The sequence below is a fragment of the Brienomyrus brachyistius genome, unplaced genomic scaffold, assembly GCF_023856365.1.
Source record: "Brienomyrus brachyistius isolate T26 unplaced genomic scaffold, BBRACH_0.4 scaffold48, whole genome shotgun sequence".
NCBI classification, from domain to species: domain Eukaryota; kingdom Metazoa; phylum Chordata; class Actinopteri; order Osteoglossiformes; family Mormyridae; genus Brienomyrus; species Brienomyrus brachyistius.
Genome location: NW_026042323.1, coordinates 2,164,187 through 2,184,013, shown reverse-complemented (window position 1 = coordinate 2,184,013; position 19,827 = coordinate 2,164,187). Strand labels below are relative to the sequence as shown.

At 41.8% G+C, this 19,827-nt stretch overlaps 1 protein-coding gene across 21 annotated transcripts in view; it reads left to right on the top strand.

The window, feature by feature from the left end:
- Nucleotides 1–19,827, top strand: part of LOC125723381 (NACHT, LRR and PYD domains-containing protein 12-like) — a 69,173-nt gene that overhangs the window by 7,167 nt on the left and 42,179 nt on the right. For 4 of the 21 annotated variants that reach the window (XM_048999936.1, XM_048999923.1, XM_048999915.1 and 1 more), the window contains exons 2-6: nucleotides 7,159–7,260; nucleotides 8,075–8,188; nucleotides 9,912–10,025; nucleotides 11,749–11,862; nucleotides 14,771–14,884. In XM_048999936.1, the coding sequence (XP_048855893.1) occupies nucleotides 7,199–7,260; nucleotides 8,075–8,188; nucleotides 9,912–10,025; nucleotides 11,749–11,862; nucleotides 14,771–14,884 (518 nt within the window). In that variant the 5' untranslated portion in view covers nucleotides 7,159–7,198. Of the gene's footprint in view, nucleotides 1–7,158; nucleotides 7,261–7,319; nucleotides 7,545–8,074; nucleotides 8,189–9,078; nucleotides 9,383–9,911; nucleotides 10,026–10,920; nucleotides 11,220–11,748; nucleotides 11,863–12,855; nucleotides 13,063–13,146; nucleotides 13,261–14,770; nucleotides 14,885–19,827 lie in introns of those variants that run through there. The other 17 variants (XM_048999916.1, XM_048999917.1, XM_048999919.1 and 14 more) reach the window with 17 other exon arrangements.

Sequence of the window (19,827 nt, the reverse complement as noted above, 5' to 3'; positions counted from 1 at the left end):
GATAATGCATAATATGTCTCCCATTTCATCTTTGTCTTATTCTACTAGACCTGCCACATGTACACATAACGTTTCAGACAATTCTGTAGCAGAAATGAGGCAGAAAATACACTATTGCAGGGGGTTCATTAGTTTCAAGAGAAGGAGGCTACCACCTTGTAAGTAGGTGGCTACCATTGTTCAGGGAAACTCGACACGCAAACTCCGAGACATGAGACATAAACCAATTTCAGGGGGTTGTAGGGGTCCTTCTGAGGAAATTTTGAAATGTAGACCCTTTAATAGTCCCTTTTTCAGGCATCTTAGAGGCCTCATTCCACCAAATATTACTGACACAAACTCTGGGTTATTTTTCATCATACAGTAGTAGTACTAAGTAGTAGTAGCAGTCTGTTACTGAGGACACCAAATGTATCTCATTCTCAGATTATGTTGATTAATGATTGATGTACTGGTCAGTTGCAGTGCTCAATTATCAAGAACATAAGAACATAAGAACTATACAAACGAGAGGAGGCCATTCGGCCCATCAAGCTCGCTTGGGGAGAACTAAACTAATAGCTCAGAGTCGTTAAAATCTTATCTAGCTCTGATTTAAAGGAACCCAAGGATTCAGCTTGCACTACATTATCAGGAAGGCTATTCCATACTCTGACTACACGCTGTGTAAAGAAGTGCTTCCTTAAATCCAGCTTGAAATGTTCTCCCGCTAATTTCCACCTATGGCCACGAGTTCGTGTATTTGAACTAATGCTGAAGTAACTATTTGGTTGAACAGCATCCAAACCTGTTAGAATCTTATATACCTGGATCATGTCCCCCCTCAGTCTCCTTTGCTTGAGACTGAACAGATTTAGCTCAAGTAACCGTTCCTCGTATGACATTCCTCTAAGACCAGGAATCATTTTTGTGGCCCTACGCTGCACCTTTTCTAAGGCCACAATGTCCTTTTTAAGATATGGTGACCAAACCTGCACACAATATTCTAGGTGAGGTCTCACCAAGGAATTGTATAATCTTAGCATTACCTCCCTTGACTTAAACTCCACACACCTGGAGATATACCCCAACATCCTATTGGCCTTTTTTATTGCTTCCCCACACTGGCGAGAATGGGACATGGAAGCATCAACATACACACCAAGGTCTTTCTCATGATCAGCTACCTTTATTTCAGTGACACCCATGAAATACCTGTACTTTATATTTCTGCTCCCTAGATGGAGTACCTTACATTTATCGACGTTAAATTTCATCTGCCAGGTATCGGCCCAGTCACTAATTAAATCAAGATCCCGCTGTAGCTGCTGAGCCACTAATTCAGTATCTGCTACACCACCCACCTTGGTGTCATCTGCAAATTTCACCAGTTTACTGTATATATTGGTATCCATATCATTTATGTAAATTAGGAACAATAGTGGTCCTAAAATCGAACCCTGCGGTACCCCACTATGAACGCAAGCCCACTGTGACATTGTGCCTCTTATAACTACTCGCTGTTTCCTATCTGTTAACCAGTTATCAATCCAGGTCGCTACGGTACCTAAAATACCTGTCGCTTTGAGTTTAAGTAGGAGCCTCTTGTGGGGGACAACATCAAAAGCCTTTTGGAAATCTAAGTAGATGACATCATAGGCCTTCTTATCATGAACTTCCTGAGTAGCTTCCTCAAAAAACTCCAACAGATTTGTTAAACAGGATCTACCTCTCCTAAATCCATGCTGGCTATCCCGCAAAATGTTATTGGAGTCCAGGTAATCTACCATTTTCTCTTTGATTATAGCCTCCATAACTTTACCAGTTATACAAGTTAGACTGATTGGCCTATAGTTAGACAAATTACTTCTATCCCCTTTTTTGAAAATAGGCGTTATGAAGGCGTGCTTCCAATCAGAAGGTACCACACCTTCAGATAAGGATTTTTGAAACAGTAAAGTTAAGGGTCGGCAAATAATATCCCTCATCTCTTTTAACACTATAGGTAAGATGCCATCAGGGCCCTGTGATTTATTTATTTTGAGCTTAGCTAGGCTTTGCAAAACAAGTAATGGTTTCATCAGCAAGAGGTCAGCTTACCAGTGTCTGAAATAAGACTTTTAACCATTAATTATATTTTTTTAAATGATTGGTTAACATAAAGGAAATTATGTCTATGACTTCATTTATTTATTTCACACCCTATTAGACATGTTAAAGGAACCTACAACTGTCTGAATGTAGCTTCTTCATTTAGTAAATTCAGTGGTCTCCTAAATCAAAATAATTCCATAATCCTACCAGGTACACTCACGTCATGCCCATGAAATACTAGTACTCATGAAAAAAACAACCACTCCAAGTTACCAACTAAAAGTCTCTTTCAAAATACAATGCCTCTGAGCCAAACTGATGTAGGTTCATAAACAGTGGTTCCCAATCCTTAGACACTATGAAATAGTGATATCTCAAAGTTTTTAGACAGAAGCATTTTGTGTCAAATAAGAAAGACTGAATTTACTAAGAAAGACTGAATTTTCACGCATGGTATAAAAACTGTCAGAATGGGTTAACTTGGAACAAGTGTTAATTTTGTAAACAGGCTCGGCTGATCGGGACGTCATCGCTGTACATTATATGAGTAGGGTTAGGGTTAGGGTTAGTAGCCTACACACACAACTAGATCAGCGAGTTCAGATGCTCCAGCGGTTTGTCGTTTTTTTGTCAGAATATTTCACTTTGGAAATAAGGTGTCGGCCTTAGCTTTCAAACAAAATCAGTGTCATGCAATATCTCCCCATATTTTTCACCAATTTTACGCCGATGTTGGCTCGAACGAACGAAGATATCGATCGTCTGCTGCTGGTCTGATCCATGTGCATCTGTACTGTGTGAATAAGTCGACAAGTCGAGTCGTATGTCAATGCAATGCATGCGGCAACCGAAGCGACGACACCGGGATGAAATAGTATAGTGTTACGCCATGCTGGTCTCACTTCATTAAGTATTAAACTCACCTTCAGTTCCTTCAGTCCTGGGCAATTTCGCGCTCGGTTGCAGCCACTGGTCAAGAAGGCTGCTTCGCTTTCTAGACGCTATTTTGTCCACTTGCCTCAATCAGCCAATCAGAAAGGGCAGAATAAAAGCTTGCCAAAAATAGCCAATCAAAACGAAGATAAGAATTAAGAAAGCCAAGCTAAGACGAAGATGGCTGCGCCTAGACAGAACACGGAAATTTCTGCAAAATAAATCTTTTATTGTGGCACCGAGTGCTGATCGTTTGATTCTGGGAACAGAGGCAGTTTTTTTTTCAGCAACTGAAAGTAGCCGGCGATGTACTTACCCACAGGCGGCGAAATATCGCCGGGTGCCGGCTTCAAGTGAACCCCCTGTACAGTGTAGTATACCTGGAGCAATCATCGATGAAGGTGAGGAAATACCTCTTCTTTCCTGGAGTCAAGGTTTTCATTGGACCACAAAGATCTGAATGAATTAAGTCAAGAGTTTTTCGAGCTCTGCTGCTGCTCTCCTTTGGAAAAGTTTTCCTTGTCATTTTTCCCTTAATATAACTGATACATTTCATTGTTTGATCACACAAATTGATTTTTATACCACCTGCATGTTTATCTTCAACCATCTTCTTTATCGTGTCAGGACTTCTGTGCCCAAGACGTCTGTGCCAAGTGTGGATGCAGTTTAAATGTTTCTCTTCCTTGGCCGTATTCACTGCTTCACTGCTGTTCAGTTGATACAGGTCATCTGTGATTTTAGCCTTTGCAAGTAGGCAGTCCCCTTTTGTGATGACACAACTGTCGCCTTGGAATGTCACTGCATTACCTTGTTTAGTGAGCTTCTTCACTGACAAAAGATTACTTTCAAGACTAGGCACATACAGCACAGTTTTCACAGGTATCTTTCTGGTGACATTCTGGGAGATAGGACAGTAAGGAAATCCATCTCCTATTCCTTGTGATGTCATTAACTGCCCATTAGCTGTCGTGATGTTCTCCGATTTGCTTTCATCAAGCTGAGTAAAGAAGCTTCTGTCATTGGTCATGTGACTTGTAGCTCCTGAATCAACACACCATGCCTGCTAAGATGAGGCGCCACCGTTCACCCAAAAAGCGTACTCAGTATCAGAAGTGACATCTGATTCTTCTTTAACAATGGTGTGGTTTACCTTGCTTTTGCATTCTAGCTTTCCAGATTCTGCAATCTGCCTTTAAGTGACCTGGTTTCTTGCATACAAAACATTCACGTGTCTCTAGCTGAACATTGCTAATTTAATTTCTATTTTTCGTTTTTAAAGCAGACTCTGCACTGGAAGCACGTTCACTGTTTCTGCTTTCTGTTTTGTGCTTGTACTCGTCCACCAGTTTGCCTTTAACGTACAGTATTCCAGCGTCAGTTCATCATCCGGACGCGCATCAAGCGCCGTGACTAGCGCTTCATAACTTTCAGGCAGACCACTAAGTAACAGTGCAGCAACATGAAAGTCCTTTTCCTCGCCTATACCTCTCAGCCGTTCAGCCATTTCTAAGGTATGCCTTATATAACCCTGCATATCCTGGCCTTTCATTAGCTTTGTCTGGTATAGCTTTCTAATCAAGTACAGTTTGTTGCACAGGTTAGCTCTTTCATGTACTATTTGCAGTTCATCCCACATTTCTTTAGCAGTTTTACAGTTGGGAAATGTTCACAATTTGATCATCGTCAATGCAAAGGGACATCGTGCTTTGCCCTTTCTGATCATTTTCTATCCACTCATTCGTGGGTTGTGGGGGTCTGTCTACATTTATACATTTCCACGTACCTTCTCTCATTAGCAGCATCTTCATCTTGAATTTCCAAGACTGGTAATTCTGGTTGGTCAGGTTAGCTATTGCGAATTTTGTTGAAGCTGCGTTATTAGCCATTTGATCGTCTTTCTGCCGTAGTCTGCATCTGTCGCTGTATTATGCACTTATTTACTGTATCAGATTTTTGCATGGGCCCATAACCTATTGGAAAAAGCTTCATAAAACCATACAGAAATAAAACGCACACAGTCCTTTTAGTTCTTATTCAAGTTTTCCTCTTTTAATTACAGCAAGAGAGTATTTTTCACCGCACTTAACCTTCCCTACAATTAACATCGCCATCTACATACGACCCGGTATACATTTAAACTCTATTAACAATACTATGTACATAGATACGTAGTTGTTGCACTAAATACAAACTGTATTCCAACATTTTCAAATTATAATAACATTTATTTTTATAAAAACACTTTGTAATGTTACAACCATACATAACCTACTGGAAATAAAGTATTAAATTCTATCCCCGAACTTGTCATACTTTTAGGTCCCTTGGAAATCAGCCTTTGTCAGAATCAGAATTAGAATCGTAATCAGAATCGTGGTTATTGGCCAAGTATGTGAGCAAACACATACAAGGAATTAGATTCCAGTCGATGGTCTCTCAAGCACAACAGTGTAAAAACAACAACAATCTGAATATGTAATATGGATTTATATTTATAAATATAAAGGTAAATGTTAAAAAAATGTATAAAAGTGTTATTTGTACATATAATATGTTTATACTATTTATAAATGTAAATATATTTATGGATATATATACACACATATGTACATATATGCACATAAAGTGTGTAAATGAACAATACGATATAGTAAGCAACATAAATCTTGTATACAGAAAATACAAAGATTACAGAAATATATCCCACAGACTGTACATAGAGTGCAGTTGCAGTGCTGTAGGTGTTTAGCAGTGTGACAGATCAGCTGTTTAGGAGGCAGATGGTCTCTGTTCGGAGTTTGGAGGAGCGGAGATTAGGCACAATGGTGTTGAAAGCCGAACTAAAGTCCACAAACAGGATCCTGGCAAAAGTTCCTGGACAGTCGAGATGTTGCAGTATATAATGCAGCCCCATATTCACTGCATCATCCACTGACCTGTTTTCCCGGTAGGCAAACTGCAGGGGGTCCAGCTGGTGTCCTGTAATGTCCTTCAGATGGGCTAAAACCAGGTGTTTCATGACCACAGACGTCAAGGCGACAGGTCTGTAGTCATTCAGTCCTGTGATGGTGGGTTTATTGGGGATGGGATAATGGTGGAGCGTTTGAAGCAGGAGGGAACTTCACACAGCTCCAGGGATCTATTGAAGATGCGGGTGAAGATGGGAGCCAGCTGATGAGCACAGGTTCTGAGGCAGGAGGGGGAGACAACGTCTGGTCTGGGGGCTTCTTGGATTTCTGTTTCTGGAACAGCCGGCTCACATCCGCTTTGTGTATTCTGAGTTCCGGGGGGGGGGGGGGGTGATAGGTGTGATGGAGGTCATTGTTTTTGTACTGTACTGTGTAGATGTACTTTGTTTAAGTACATCTACCCTCCCCTGGTCTGCTGGAATATCACTGCTGTATACATGCACCCACTGCAGTCACCGATCCGCCTGCCGACCTCCCGCTCCATCCTTCCCTCACTCGTGAACAAGACCTTGAGATATTTAAACTCCTCCACTTGGGGAAAGACCCCCTCCCCGACCCGGAGAGAGCACTCCACCCTTTTCCGGCTGAGGACCATGGTCTCGGATTTGGAGGTGCTGATTCTCATCCCAGCCGCCTCACACTTGGCTGCGAACTGCTCCAGTGAGAGCCGAAAGTCACGGTCTGATGAGCCCAACAGAACCACATCATCTGCAAAAAGCAGAGACCTAATCCTGAGGTCACCAAACCAGACACCCTCAACGCCCCGGCTGTGCATAGAAATTCCATCCATAAAAGTCTAGTGACCCGCGTCCAGGGGAAGGAGAACGTGAATCCATGTTTTTACTCATCATAAGGGGTCTAATGAGCCGCAGTTCGTCTGGTTCCTCACCCAGGACCTGTTTGCCTTGGGTGACCCTACCAGGGGCATAAAGCCCCGGGCAGCTTAGCTCCTGGGATCACTGGAACACGCAAACCCCTCCACCACGATAAGGTGTCGGCTCCAGGAGAGGAGGTTTATACATATATTTATAAAAAAATGTGGCATTGAAATTTTGCACTAAAGCTCTTTACTATGTGTAATTATAGTTACATGAGTCCAGTTCATCAGTTTGATGTAAAAATGCTGAGTACTCGATATTGTGTATTTATCTATGTATCTACTTACCCTTCATGTTCACAGAGGCCCCAGCAGGAATCATCTGGTCTAGATCAGCATAGAAATGGATGGATCTGCTTCTGAAATGCGCCCCCCTGTGGGGTGTAACAGAAAGAGCCCTGAGAGGTAACAGTCTGAGTCACAGTGTAACCAGTAGCGCATTGTGGTGTTTAACGTCAGCAGGCAGGAAAGATCCCCAGTAGCGCTTCTTAGCTCACGGTGGGGGAATGAGCCGGTGGCTGAAGGTGCTCCAAGATAGCGCCCCCTGGAGCCTCGGCTGGGTTATGGACCGGGCCAGTGGGGCCAGTGCCCTGGGGCCTCAGGACATTAGTGGCTGTGAGTGGCAGCATTTATAGTCCAAGCCATGAAATGCGCCCCCCTGTGGGGTGTAACAGAAAGAGCCCTGAGAGGTAACAGTGTTACAGCCCACTAGCATGCATGTCTCTCTGGGTCTATAGTCAGGCCATAACATAAAAGTAAACTGGGCTCCTAGCTAGGGCTGGTCAGTGGGCAGCACTTTAATATGTGTAGCTTAATAAAAAGACCTCGCCATCTTCTGTCTTCACCGTCTTCTTCCACAATCAGCCAGTTCTTTTATACTAGAGGCGAGTAACAGACCATCCCTCCTATACAAAATGGCCACATAACAAAACTAAACAAACAAACAAAAACATATATAAACAGGTAAAAAGGAACATCAGCCAAGTCTAGTTGTGGAGGTTTTTAACAGTGATTGCTAAAAGTTTCATATGATATCTAAATTTTAGATGAGACAATTTCCTTAACAGCCGACTGTAAATAAGTCTGTTTACATCAAGAGCTTCACAGCATATCAAAGTACATGAAGGCAGAGCAGAAGGCTAAACAGCAGTGTGATGCCGTCCCCAATGTATGAATTATATTTATACCACGAGGGTTTGTTTCCTCTCGCTGCCCACAGTGTCCTGATGAAGAGAGCAGACTCCCCTGTACCCAGCTGTGTTTCTCTGAAGAGTGACTGGTCAGTGAAGCAACGAATCAGAATCTTTGAGGGATCTCTTCCTACAGATCAAAGGTAAATGTGCATTTAAACAAACACTGTTAATGACATTCAGACTCTCAGTCAAATGGCACAGAGACACATACAAGCTATGAGGAAAAACATATTTATAATGAATGCACCAATTTTTACCTTTAACAGATTCCATCACCTTGAGAATTTAAACAAAAGTTTTGTCTGTATTCTATATAAATAACATCTGAGGTAAATGGATGAGGATTACTGTAAAACCTGACTTTCTGAGAGCTGGAATTGGAAGTTATTTAATCGCAAAGTAGATTTTAAATTTCAGTCCTCAGCACAGAGCTGGAAATAAACTGGTTTGCCTCTTTCCTCCTGCATGTCCATTAAAGAATAACTCAACAATAGATTGTCGTCTCGTGAGACGGATGTTTCTGTTTTGATAATAAATAATTTCACTCTCATGAATTCATTAGATTATACTCAGATGAAGGCTTTAGTTTAACATGTTTAATCGAACTGTGTGGCTTGAACAATAAACTACTATCATCAAACAAACTAAGAGAAAGACTATTGGTTTCTTTGCCAAAGGTGACGTTTAAATACTTGCTGATTCAGATCATAATTAATGTGACACTGCAGTGGTTCTCAACCCCTGAGTATAAAATAAGATGATTTGTTGATTCCAGGGTTAAATTCTCTTGCGTTCAGCATCAAAGTGCACAGATACAAACATACAATGTAAAACAAAGACAACGTGCAAAGACAGTAGATATAGTGCAAGTAAGTAAACATTTATAGAAGTAAACAAAATTTCTGTAAGTTAACAAGTTTAAGAAGTACACAGTGCATTATGAAAAAGTCCTGAAAATACATTATTGTTCAATATATAAATAGAAATGCATGTTATTTATATGGTTAAAAACAGAGAGCAGCTTTTACCACATTAAATATGGGACGTTAAGGCTGGCTGTGGGGGCTGCACATCGACAGCAGGCATTGTGGTGTCTAACGGCAGCAGGCAGGAAAGATCCCCAGTAGCGCTTCTTAGCTCACGGTGGGGGAATGAGCCGGTGGCTGAAGGTGCCCCAAGATAGCGCCCCCTGGAGCCTCGGCTGGGTTATGGACCGGGCCAGTGGGACCGGTGCCCTGGGGCCTCAGGACATTAGAAGCTGTGAGTCACAACATTTATAGTGGAAGCCATGAAATGCGCCCCCCTGTGGGGTGTAACAGAAAGAGCCCTGAGAGGTAACAGTGCTACAGCCCACTAGCATGCATGTCTCTCTGGGTCTATAGTCAGGCCATAACATAAAAGTAAACTGGACTCCTAGCTAGGGCTGGTCAGTGGGCAGCACTTTAATATGTGTAGCTTCATAAAAAGACCTCGCCATCTTCTGTCTTCACCGTCTTCTTCCACAATCAGCCAGTTCTTTTATACTAGAGGCGAGTAACAGACCATCCCTCCTATACAAAATGACCCCATAACAAAACTAAACAAACAAACAAAAGCATATATAAACAGGTAAAAAGGAACATCAGCCAAGTCTAGTTGTGGAGGTTTTTAACAGTGATGCTAAAAGTTTCATATGATATCTAAATTTTAGATGAGACAATTTCCTTAACAGCCGACTGTAAATAAGTCTGTTTACATCAAGAGCTTCACAGCATATCAAAGTACATGAAGGCAGAGCAGAAGGCTAAACAGCAGTGTGATGCCGTCCCCAATGTATGAATTATATTTATACCACGAGGGTTTGTTTCCTCTCGCTGCCCACAGTGTCCTGATGAAGAGAGCAGACTCCCCTGTACCCAGCTGTGTTTCTCTGAAGAGTGACTGGTCAGTGAAGCAACGAATCAGAATCTTTGAGGGATCTCTTCCTACAGATCAAAGGTAAATGTGCATTTAAACAAACACTGTTAATGACATTCAGACTCTCAGTCAAATGGCACAGAGACACATACAAGCTATGAGGAAAAACATATTTATAATGAATGCACCAATTTTTACCTTTAACAGATTCCATCACCTTGAGAATTTAAACAAAAGTTTTGTCTGTATTCTATATAAATAACATCTGAGGTAAATGGATGAGGATTACTGTAAAACCTGACTTTCTGAGAGCTGGAATTGGAAGTTATTTAATCGCAAAGTAGATTTTAAATTTCAGTCCTCAGCACAGAGCTGGAAATAAACTGGTTTGCCTCTTTCCTCCTGCATGTCCATTAAAGAATAACTCAACAATAGATTGTCGTCTCGTGAGACGGATGTTTCTGTTTTGATAATAAATAATTTCACTCTCATGAATTCATTAGATTATACTCAGATGAAGGCTTTAGTTTAACATGTTTAATCGAACTGTGTGGCTTGAACAATAAACTACTATCATCAAACAAACTAAGAGAAAGACTATTGGTTTCTTTGCCAAAGGTGACGTTTAAATACTTGCTGATTCAGATCATAATTAATGTGACACTGCAGTGGTTCTCAACCCCTGAGTATAAAATAAGATGATTTGTTGATTCCAGGGTTAAATTCTCTTGCGTTCAGCATCAAAGTGCACAGATACAAACATACAATGTAAAACAAAGACAACGTGCAAAGACAGTAGATATAGTGCAAGTAAGTAAACATTTATAGAAGTAAACAAAATTTCTGTAAGTTAACAAGTTTAAGAAGTACACAGTGCATTATGAAAAAGTCCTGAAAATACATTATTGTTCAATATATAAATAGAAATGCATGTTATTTATATGGTTAAAAACAGAGAGCAGCTTTTACCACATTAAATATGGGACGTTAAGGCTGGCTGTGGGGGCTGCACATCGACAGCAGGCATTGTGGTGTCTAACGGCAGCAGGCAGGAAAGATCCCCAGTAGCGCTTCTTAGCTCACGGTGGGGGAATGAGCCGGTGGCTGAAGGTGCCCCAAGATAGCGCCCCCTGGAGCCTCGGCTGGGTTATGGACCGGGCCAGTGGGACCGGTGCCCTGGGGCCTCAGGACATTAGAAGCTGTGAGTCACAACATTTATAGTGGAAGCCATGAAATGCGCCCCCCTGTGGGGTGTAACAGAAAGAGCCCTGAGAGGTAACAGTGCTACAGCCCACTAGCATGCATGTCTCTCTGGGTCTATAGTCAGGCCATAACATAAAAGTAAACTGGACTCCTAGCTAGGGCTGGTCAGTGGGCAGCACTTTAATATGTGTAGCTTCATAAAAAGACCTCGCCATCTTCTGTCTTCACCGTCTTCTTCCACAATCAGCCAGTTCTTTTATACTAGAGGCGAGTAACAGACCATCCCTCCTATACAAAATGACCCCATAACAAAACTAAACAAACAAACAAAAGCATATATAAACAGGTAAAAAGGAACATCAGCCAAGTCTAGTTGTGGAGGTTTTTAACAGTGATGCTAAAAGTTTCATATGATATCTAAATTTTAGATGAGACAATTTCCTTAACAGCCGACTGTAAATAAGTCTGTTTACATCAAGAGCTTCACAGCATATCAAAGTACATGAAGGCAGAGCAGAAGGCTAAACAGCAGTGTGATGCCGTCCCCAATGTATGAATTATATTTATACCACGAGGGTTTGTTTCCTCTCGCTGCCCACAGTGTCCTGATGAAGAGAGCAGACTCCCCTGTACCCAGCTGTGTTTCTCTGAAGAGTGACTGGTCAGTGAAGCAACGAATCAGAATCTTTGAGGGATCTCTTCCTACAGATCAAAGGTAAATGTGCATTTAAACAAACACTGTTAATGACATTCAGACTCTCAGTCAAATGGCACAGAGACACATACAAGCTATGAGGAAAAACATATTTATAATGAATGCACCAATTTTTACCTTTAACAGATTCCATCACCTTGAGAATTTAAACAAAAGTTTTGTCTGTATTCTATATAAATAACATCTGAGGTAAATGGATGAGGATTACTGTAAAACCTGACTTTCTGAGAGCTGGAATTGGAAGTTATTTAATCGCAAAGTAGATTTTAAATTTCAGTCCTCAGCACAGAGCTGGAAATAAACTGGTTTACCTCTTTCCTCCTGCATGTCCATTAAAGAATAACTCAACAATAGATTGTCGTCTCGTGAGACGGATGTTTCTGTTTTGATAATAAATAATTTCACTCTCATGAATTCATTAGATTATACTCAGATGAAGGCTTTAGTTTAACATGTTTAATCGAACTGTGTGGCTTGAACAATAAACTACTATCATCAGACAAAAAAAGAGAAAGACTATTGGTTTCTTTGCCAAAGGTGACATTTAAATACTTGCTGATTCAGATCATAATTAATGTGACACTGTAGTGGTTCTCATCCCCTGAGTATAAAATAAGATGATTTGTTGATTCCAGGGTTAAATTCTCTTGCGTTCAGCAACAAAGTGCACAGATACAAACATACAATGTAAAACAAAGACGACGTGCAAAGACAGCAGATATAGTGCAAGTGAGTAAACATTTATAGAAGTAAACAAAATTTCTGTAAGTTAACAAGTTTAAGAAGTACACAGTGCATAATGAAAAAATCCTGAAAATACAATATTGTTCAATAAATAAATATAAATAGAAATATATGTTATTTATATGATTAAAAACAGAGAGCAGGTTTTACCACATTAAAAATGGGACGTTAAGGCTGGCTGTGGGGGCTGCACATCGACAGCAGGCATTGTGGTGTCTAACGGCAGCAGGCAGGAACGATCCCCAGTAGCGCTTCTTAGCTCACGGTGGGGGAATGAGCCGGTGGCTGAAGGTGCCCCAAGATAGCGCCCCCTGGAGCCTCGGCTGGGTTATGGACCGGGCCAGTGGGGCCAGTGCCCTGGGGCCTCAGGACATTAGAGGCTGTGAGTCACAACATTTATAGTGCAAGCCATGAAATGCGCCCCCCTGTGGGGTGTAACAGAAAGAGCCCTGAGAGGTAACAGTGTTACAGCCCACTAGCATGCATGTCTCTCTGGGTCTATAGTATGAAGGAGGGTTTGTTTCCTCTCGCTGCCCACAGTGTCCTGATGAAGAGAGCAGACTCCCCTGTACCCAGCTGTGTTTCCCTGAAGAGTGACAGGTCAATGGAGCCCCCACCCGCCTTCAGAGAGGGACCTTTTCCTACAGACCAAAGGTAAATGTGCATTTAAACAAACACTGTTAATGACATTCAGACTCTCAGTCAAATGGCACAGAGACACATACAAGCTATGAGGAAAAAACTGGTTTGCCTGTTTCCCCCCTGCATGTCCATTAAAGAATGACTCGACAATAGATTGTCGTCTTGTGAGACAGATGTTTCTGTTTTGATAACAAATAATTTCACTCTCATGAATTCATTAGATCATAGTCAGACGAAGGCTTCAGTTTAACATGTTTAATCGAACTGTGTGGCTTAAACAATAAACTACTATCATCAGACAAACTAAGAGAAAGACTATTGGTTTCTTTGCCAAAGGTGACGTTTAAATACTTGCTGATTCAGATCATAATTAATGTGACACTGCAGTGGTTCTCAACCCCTGAGTATAAAATAAGATGATTTGTTGATTCCAGGGTTAAATTCTCTTGCGTTCAGCATCAAAGTGCACAGATACAAACATACAATGTAAAACAAAGACAACGTGCAAAGACAGTAGATATAGTGCAAGTAAGTAAACATTTATAGAAGTAAACAAAATTTCTGTAAGTTAACAAGTTTAAGAAGTACACAGTGCATAATGAAAAAATCCTGAAAATACAATATTGTTCAATATATAAATAGAAATGCATGTTATTTATATGATTAAAAACAGAGAGCAGCTTTTACCACATTAAATATGGGACGTTAAGGCTGGCTGTGGGGGCTGCACATCGACAGCAGGCATTGTGGTGTCTAACGGCAGCAGGCAGGAAAGATCCCCAGTAGCGCTTCTTAGCTCACGGTGGGGGAATGAGCTGGTGGCTGAAGGTGCCCCAAGATAGCGCCCCCTGGAGCCTCGGCTGGGTTATGGACCGGGCCAGTGGGGCCAGTGCCCTGGGGCCTCAGGACATTAGAAGCTGTGAGTCACAACATTTATAGTTCAAGCCATGAAATGCGCCCCCCTGTGGGGTGTAACAGAAAGAGCCCTGAGAGGTAACAGTGCTACAGCCCACTAGCATGCATGTCTCTCTGGGTCTATAGTCAGGCCATAACATAAAAGTAAACTGGACTCCTAGCTGAGGCTGGTCAGTGGGCAGCACTTTAATATGTGTAGCTTAATAAAAAGACCTCGCCATCTTCTGTCTTCGCCGTCTTCTTCCACAATCAGCCAGTTCTTTTATACTAGAGGCGAGTAACAGACCATCCCTCCTATACAAAATGGCCCCATAACAAAACTAAACAAACAAACAAAAGCATATATAAACAGGTAAAAAGGAACATCAGCCAAGTCTAGTTGTGGAGGTTTTTAACAGTGATGCTAAAAGTTTCATATGATATCTAAATTTTAGATGAGACAATTTCCTTAACAGCCGACTGTAAATAAGTCTGTTTACATCAAGAGCTTCACAGCATATCAAAGTACATGAAGGCAGAGCAGAAGGCTAAACAGCAGTGTGATGCCGTCCCCAATGTATGAATTATATTTATACCACGAGGGTTTGTTTCCTCTCGCTGCCCACAGTGTCCTGATGAAGAGAGCAGACTCCCCTGTACCCAGCTGTGTTTCCCTGAAGAGTGACGCGTCAATAGAAAAGCGACTCAACTTCAGAGAGGGACCTTTTCCTACAGATCAAAGGTAAATGTGCATTTAAACAAACACTGTTAATGACATTCAGACTCTCAGTCAAATGGCACAGAGACACATACAAGCTATGAGGAAAAAACATATTTATAATGAATGCACCAATTTTTACCTTTAACAGATTCCATCACCTTGAGAATTGAAACAAAAGTTTTGTCTGTATTCTATATAAATAACATCTGAGGTAAATGGATGAGGATTACTGTAAAACCTGACTTTCTGTGAGCTGGAATTGGAAGTTATTTAATCGCAAAGTAGATTTTAAATTTCAGTCCTCAGCACAGAGCTGGAAAACAACTGGTTTGCCTGTTTCCCCCCTGCATGTCCATTAAAGAATGACTCGACAATAGATTGTCGTCTTGTGAGACGGATGTTTCTGTTTTGATAAGAAATAATTTCACTCTCATGAATTCATTAGATCATACTCAGACGAAGGCTTTAGTTTAACATGTTTAGTCAAACTGTGTGGCTTAAACAATAAACTACTATCATCAGACAAAAAAAGAGAAAGAGTAACAGAAAGAGCCCTGAGAGGTAACAGTGTTACAGCCCACTAGCATGCATGTCTCTCTGGGTCTATAGTCAGACCATAGGGCGCTTGGCACATGCTAGCTACCTGGCACACTTGGCACGGTTTTTCGAAACTCTTGCTGGATGTGTTGTCGTAGCAGCACATCCAAATCCTCAAACCTGCTCAGAGCAGGTTTGTTCTGCGTAAACTAGGATTAGCTCACAGACTTAATAGTGTCCGTGCATGGAAATGGGTTCAATCATGGCCTCACCATTTATATACGTAAAATCAACAAACACATACATACATACACAAACTCATAAATACAAATATATATATATATATATATATATATATATATATATATATATATATATGAATGAAATGTCATGTTTGTACTTTAACTTGATTGTATTTTATCTGTAATAATGACAATAAAAGAATGATGAAACACTGGAACCGTAATAATACATTCAAGTGATAAATACAATAACTAAAAACTACTTACACATTTAATTTGTCGGACACTTTTTGCCAGCCGTCTTTTCTGGTTTGGGTCGCTTTTGATGTGTTTCCTTTAGTAGATACTAAATCTTTGAATTCATCATACTCCTCTGTAGCATTCCCCTCGGATTGATGGCCGAAAGACTTGACTGATGGTTCACGATGGTTACGTAGCCAACGTAAGAGCTTGTGCCTTTACCAGGGGGGGGGGTGCTTAAACCATTTACAAAATATCATAAAGCAAAGACAAACACGTTCTCCGCTTAGCTTAGCTTAACGATGTTCTGGTAACCGAAAAAAACGGAAGTCCCTCAAAAAAAGGGGTCCCACTAAATAAAACTACATAAGCATAAATGAATGTATACAAATGAATACAGAATACAAACGTATATTAAAAAATATGCAATACGCAACTCAATATGTTTTGTAACATTAATTAGTCTCGTGTCAAACCTTGGGGTTATTTACACTCCCACCAAAATTACGTGTGTTCCAAGCAATACCCACAAACACAAATAATTTTCAAATCTGTATCATTTGGAAAATAAAGCATAAACATCAGTGAAATGTACTTAAGTAGCTTCTCATAACAAGACTAACCTCTGCACTGGACGTTCTAGCACTGACAGCTTACCAAGGCGTTCCCCTTTCTCCTTAAGTCTCCTATCTCCTATACATATTTTACCCTTTCTTACCAGTCCATCTTCATCAGTGACAGTCTCTAAAATCCGTCCCAGTTTCCATTCACAGCTGGGTAACAAGTCATCCAAAAGGATCACTGTATCTCCCGCTTGTACATTTCTCTTCGGCGTGTGCCAACGCTGTCTTGCAATAAGAATGTGGAGATGCTCCCTTTCCAGTGACTCCAAAATTGTTCCGCCAGTTACTGTACTCTGCACCATCTCCTTTGTCCATAAAGGTCCTCCCTAACAAACTTCCCTGGTGGAGGTAGAGCCATGTTGGACTTCATTGTAAGTAGATGATTGGCTGTGAGTGGTTCCATACTATCAGGGTTGCACAGGTTGTCCACAGTAAGTGGGAGACTGTTGACTATAACCATGACTTCATAAAACAACGTTCGCAGAGAAGTACTGTTGAGTCTGCAAGAGGCCAATGATAATGTGGAGTCCAACACACTCCTTATGGTCCTTATCTGGCACTCCCACACACCTCCGGCGTGACAGGAGTGAGGTGCGTTGAGAACAAAATCACCATGGTTTTCGGATAGAAAGGTGGTGAGTCTGGGAGTGTCAAGTTCTTGTAAAGCTTTGTTCAATTCGTTCTTTGCCCCCACAAAGTTGGTGCCTTGATCACATTGGATTTGTCTAACAGCACCACGAATTGCAATGAAATATCTCAGACCATTTATAAAGGCACCAGTGGACATAACCTCTAACATTTCACTATGGATCGCTCGTGAGCAGAAGCAAGTGAAAAGCAAACCATATCTTTTATGCTGCTTTCTTCCCTCTCTAGTGGTAAAGGGACCAAACAGTCCATGCCACACTATGAGAAAGGTGCGGAGGGCTCTACACCTTCCTTTGGAAGGTCACTCATCCTTTGACCTTCTGGAGGTCCTCTGAGTCTCTGGCAAGTGACACACTGCCGGATAAAAGATGCAACTGCTCTGCTTATTCCAGGAGTCCAATAGCCATTGGATCTGACTTCATTGATGGTAAAGCCCTCGCCTTGATGTTTTACTCTTTCATGATAATGACTAATTATCAGCTTAGTCAGATGATGGTTTTTTGATAAGATCACTGGGTGTCTGAGTAAGTTGGAGAAGGATGATCGACTGAGCCTTCCTCCCACCCTGATTCTGCCATCTGCATCTAAAAAGGCATCTACTGTAGGTGCTGCACCTTGGGATGATCTGGCAGCCGACCTCCCTTCTTCAGTAACTGTATTTCTTGCTTGTATACCTGCTTTCGGAGGTGTTTGACCATGACACGCCCTGCACTTTCCAATGCACTTACATTAGCGGGGCCATTTATTTTTCCTTTAACTCCTCGCAAAAGGCATGAAATGGCCTTAGTAGCCTGCAACCATGATGAGAACTCGGACAAGCGGTCAGCAGCACTACACCGCTGTATGCAGTGTTCCAGTTCTTCTCACCTCTGGATCACCTATTAGAGGTTCCAATACTACATCTGTTGTTATCGGTATTTCCTGTTTCCAGAGGAACACAGAAGCACTAAATCAATTTGAGGAAAACAACTCATTTATGGTTTTCCCTCTAGATTCTTTTCCGTTGAGATATGAGGTCAAGTTGCGCAGTTGGACAGGCGAGCAGGAAGCGGGGAAAGACGAGGCAGGCAGGGAATTCAGGGTTTATTAGGGAATGGGAGAGACAGGGCAGATGGCAACAAACTCAGAGTAACTAACATTAACTAACATTAATGACAAGTTTGGGGAAGAAGGACTCAGACGCGGACTAAATACACAAGACAAGCCGAAAATAACAGGAAACAGCTGGGTACGATCGGGGAAGCACACGTGGATGATGAGGGGGTGTGGCAACACACGAGGATCGGATGAACTGGGCGTGGCACATAAAGCCATTGTTGAGGATTTGTATTGTGGCGAAATGTCTGAACCCTATTGGCTGCGAACATGTGAAAGCATCATGCATCATTATCTATGTAGCCCAGAACTACTTTGGAGTCAGTCCAGAAGAACTCCTCCACATTCAAATAGCTAAGCTCTTCTCTAAGCATATTGCTGACTGTAATTGAGACTACTGCCGCTGATAATTCTAGCCTTGGTATGGTGGTCACCTTTGTGGGAGCTACACGGGACTTTCCTTTGATGAGACCACAATGGACCTTTCCTTTCTCATACTTGACTCTCGGATAGGAGCACTGACCATACCCTAAGGTGCTTGCATCAGAGAAGTGGTGTAAACCTCTCCTCATAACCCTTCCAAAATTGAGAGGTAAGCAGTATCTATCTATGTTCATAGTCTTTAACTTGACAAGGTCCCTTTGCCAGCTCTCCAGCTCCTCTGGCAGTGGGTCGTCCCAGCCAGTACCTTGGTGACACATTTCCTGGAGGATCCTTTTCCCTTTAAGGAAATATGGAACAAGGAACCCAAGAGGATCGAATATAGAAGCAATGGTAGACAGTACTTCCCGCCGTGTCATTGGTGGTTCCTTTAGAGTGATCTTAAACTTAAAGCAATCACTTTCTGTCTTCCACTGAATCCCCAGCGCTCGTTCCAGGGGGCTGTCATTGAAAGTGATTTCCTTTGCCTTACCATCTGTAGCACGCTCTGATGAGGGTGTGCTCTGTGAAACACCATGGGTGTTTCACACAAACTTGTGAAGACGAAGGCCAGCCTTTGCACATACCTCTCTTGCCTCCTGTGCTAACTGAATGGCTTCTCCACAGTTTCCATGCTTGTGACTCCATCATCCACGCAGAAGTCTCTATCAATAAAGTGGGACCCTAATGGATGAGTGTCTGCTCTCATTAGCTAAACGTTTAAGTCCATAGTTTGCACAGCCAGGAGACGATACTGATCCAAAAAGATGTTGCTTTATTCGGTATTCTTTTGGCTGTGGACTCATGTCTCCATCTTTCCACCACAGGAAGCGCAGATAGTTGCGGTCGTTCTCCTTGACATGGAACTGATGAAACATTTTCTCTATGTCACATGTCAGAGCAATGTGATGCTGCCGGAACCTTATGAGAACGCCAGTTAGATTATTAATCATGTCTGAACCTGGAAGTAGATGTTCGTTTAGGCTGGTACCATTGTCCTTTGCAGAGCAGTCGAACACAACACACAACTTATCTGGCTTTTTTGGATGGTAGACACCAGGGTGGGGAATGAACCATCATTCACCATGAGTGCCAAAATCATGGACCTCTTCAGCATCACCTCTCTCAATGATATCCTTCATGTTTGCAGTGTAATCTT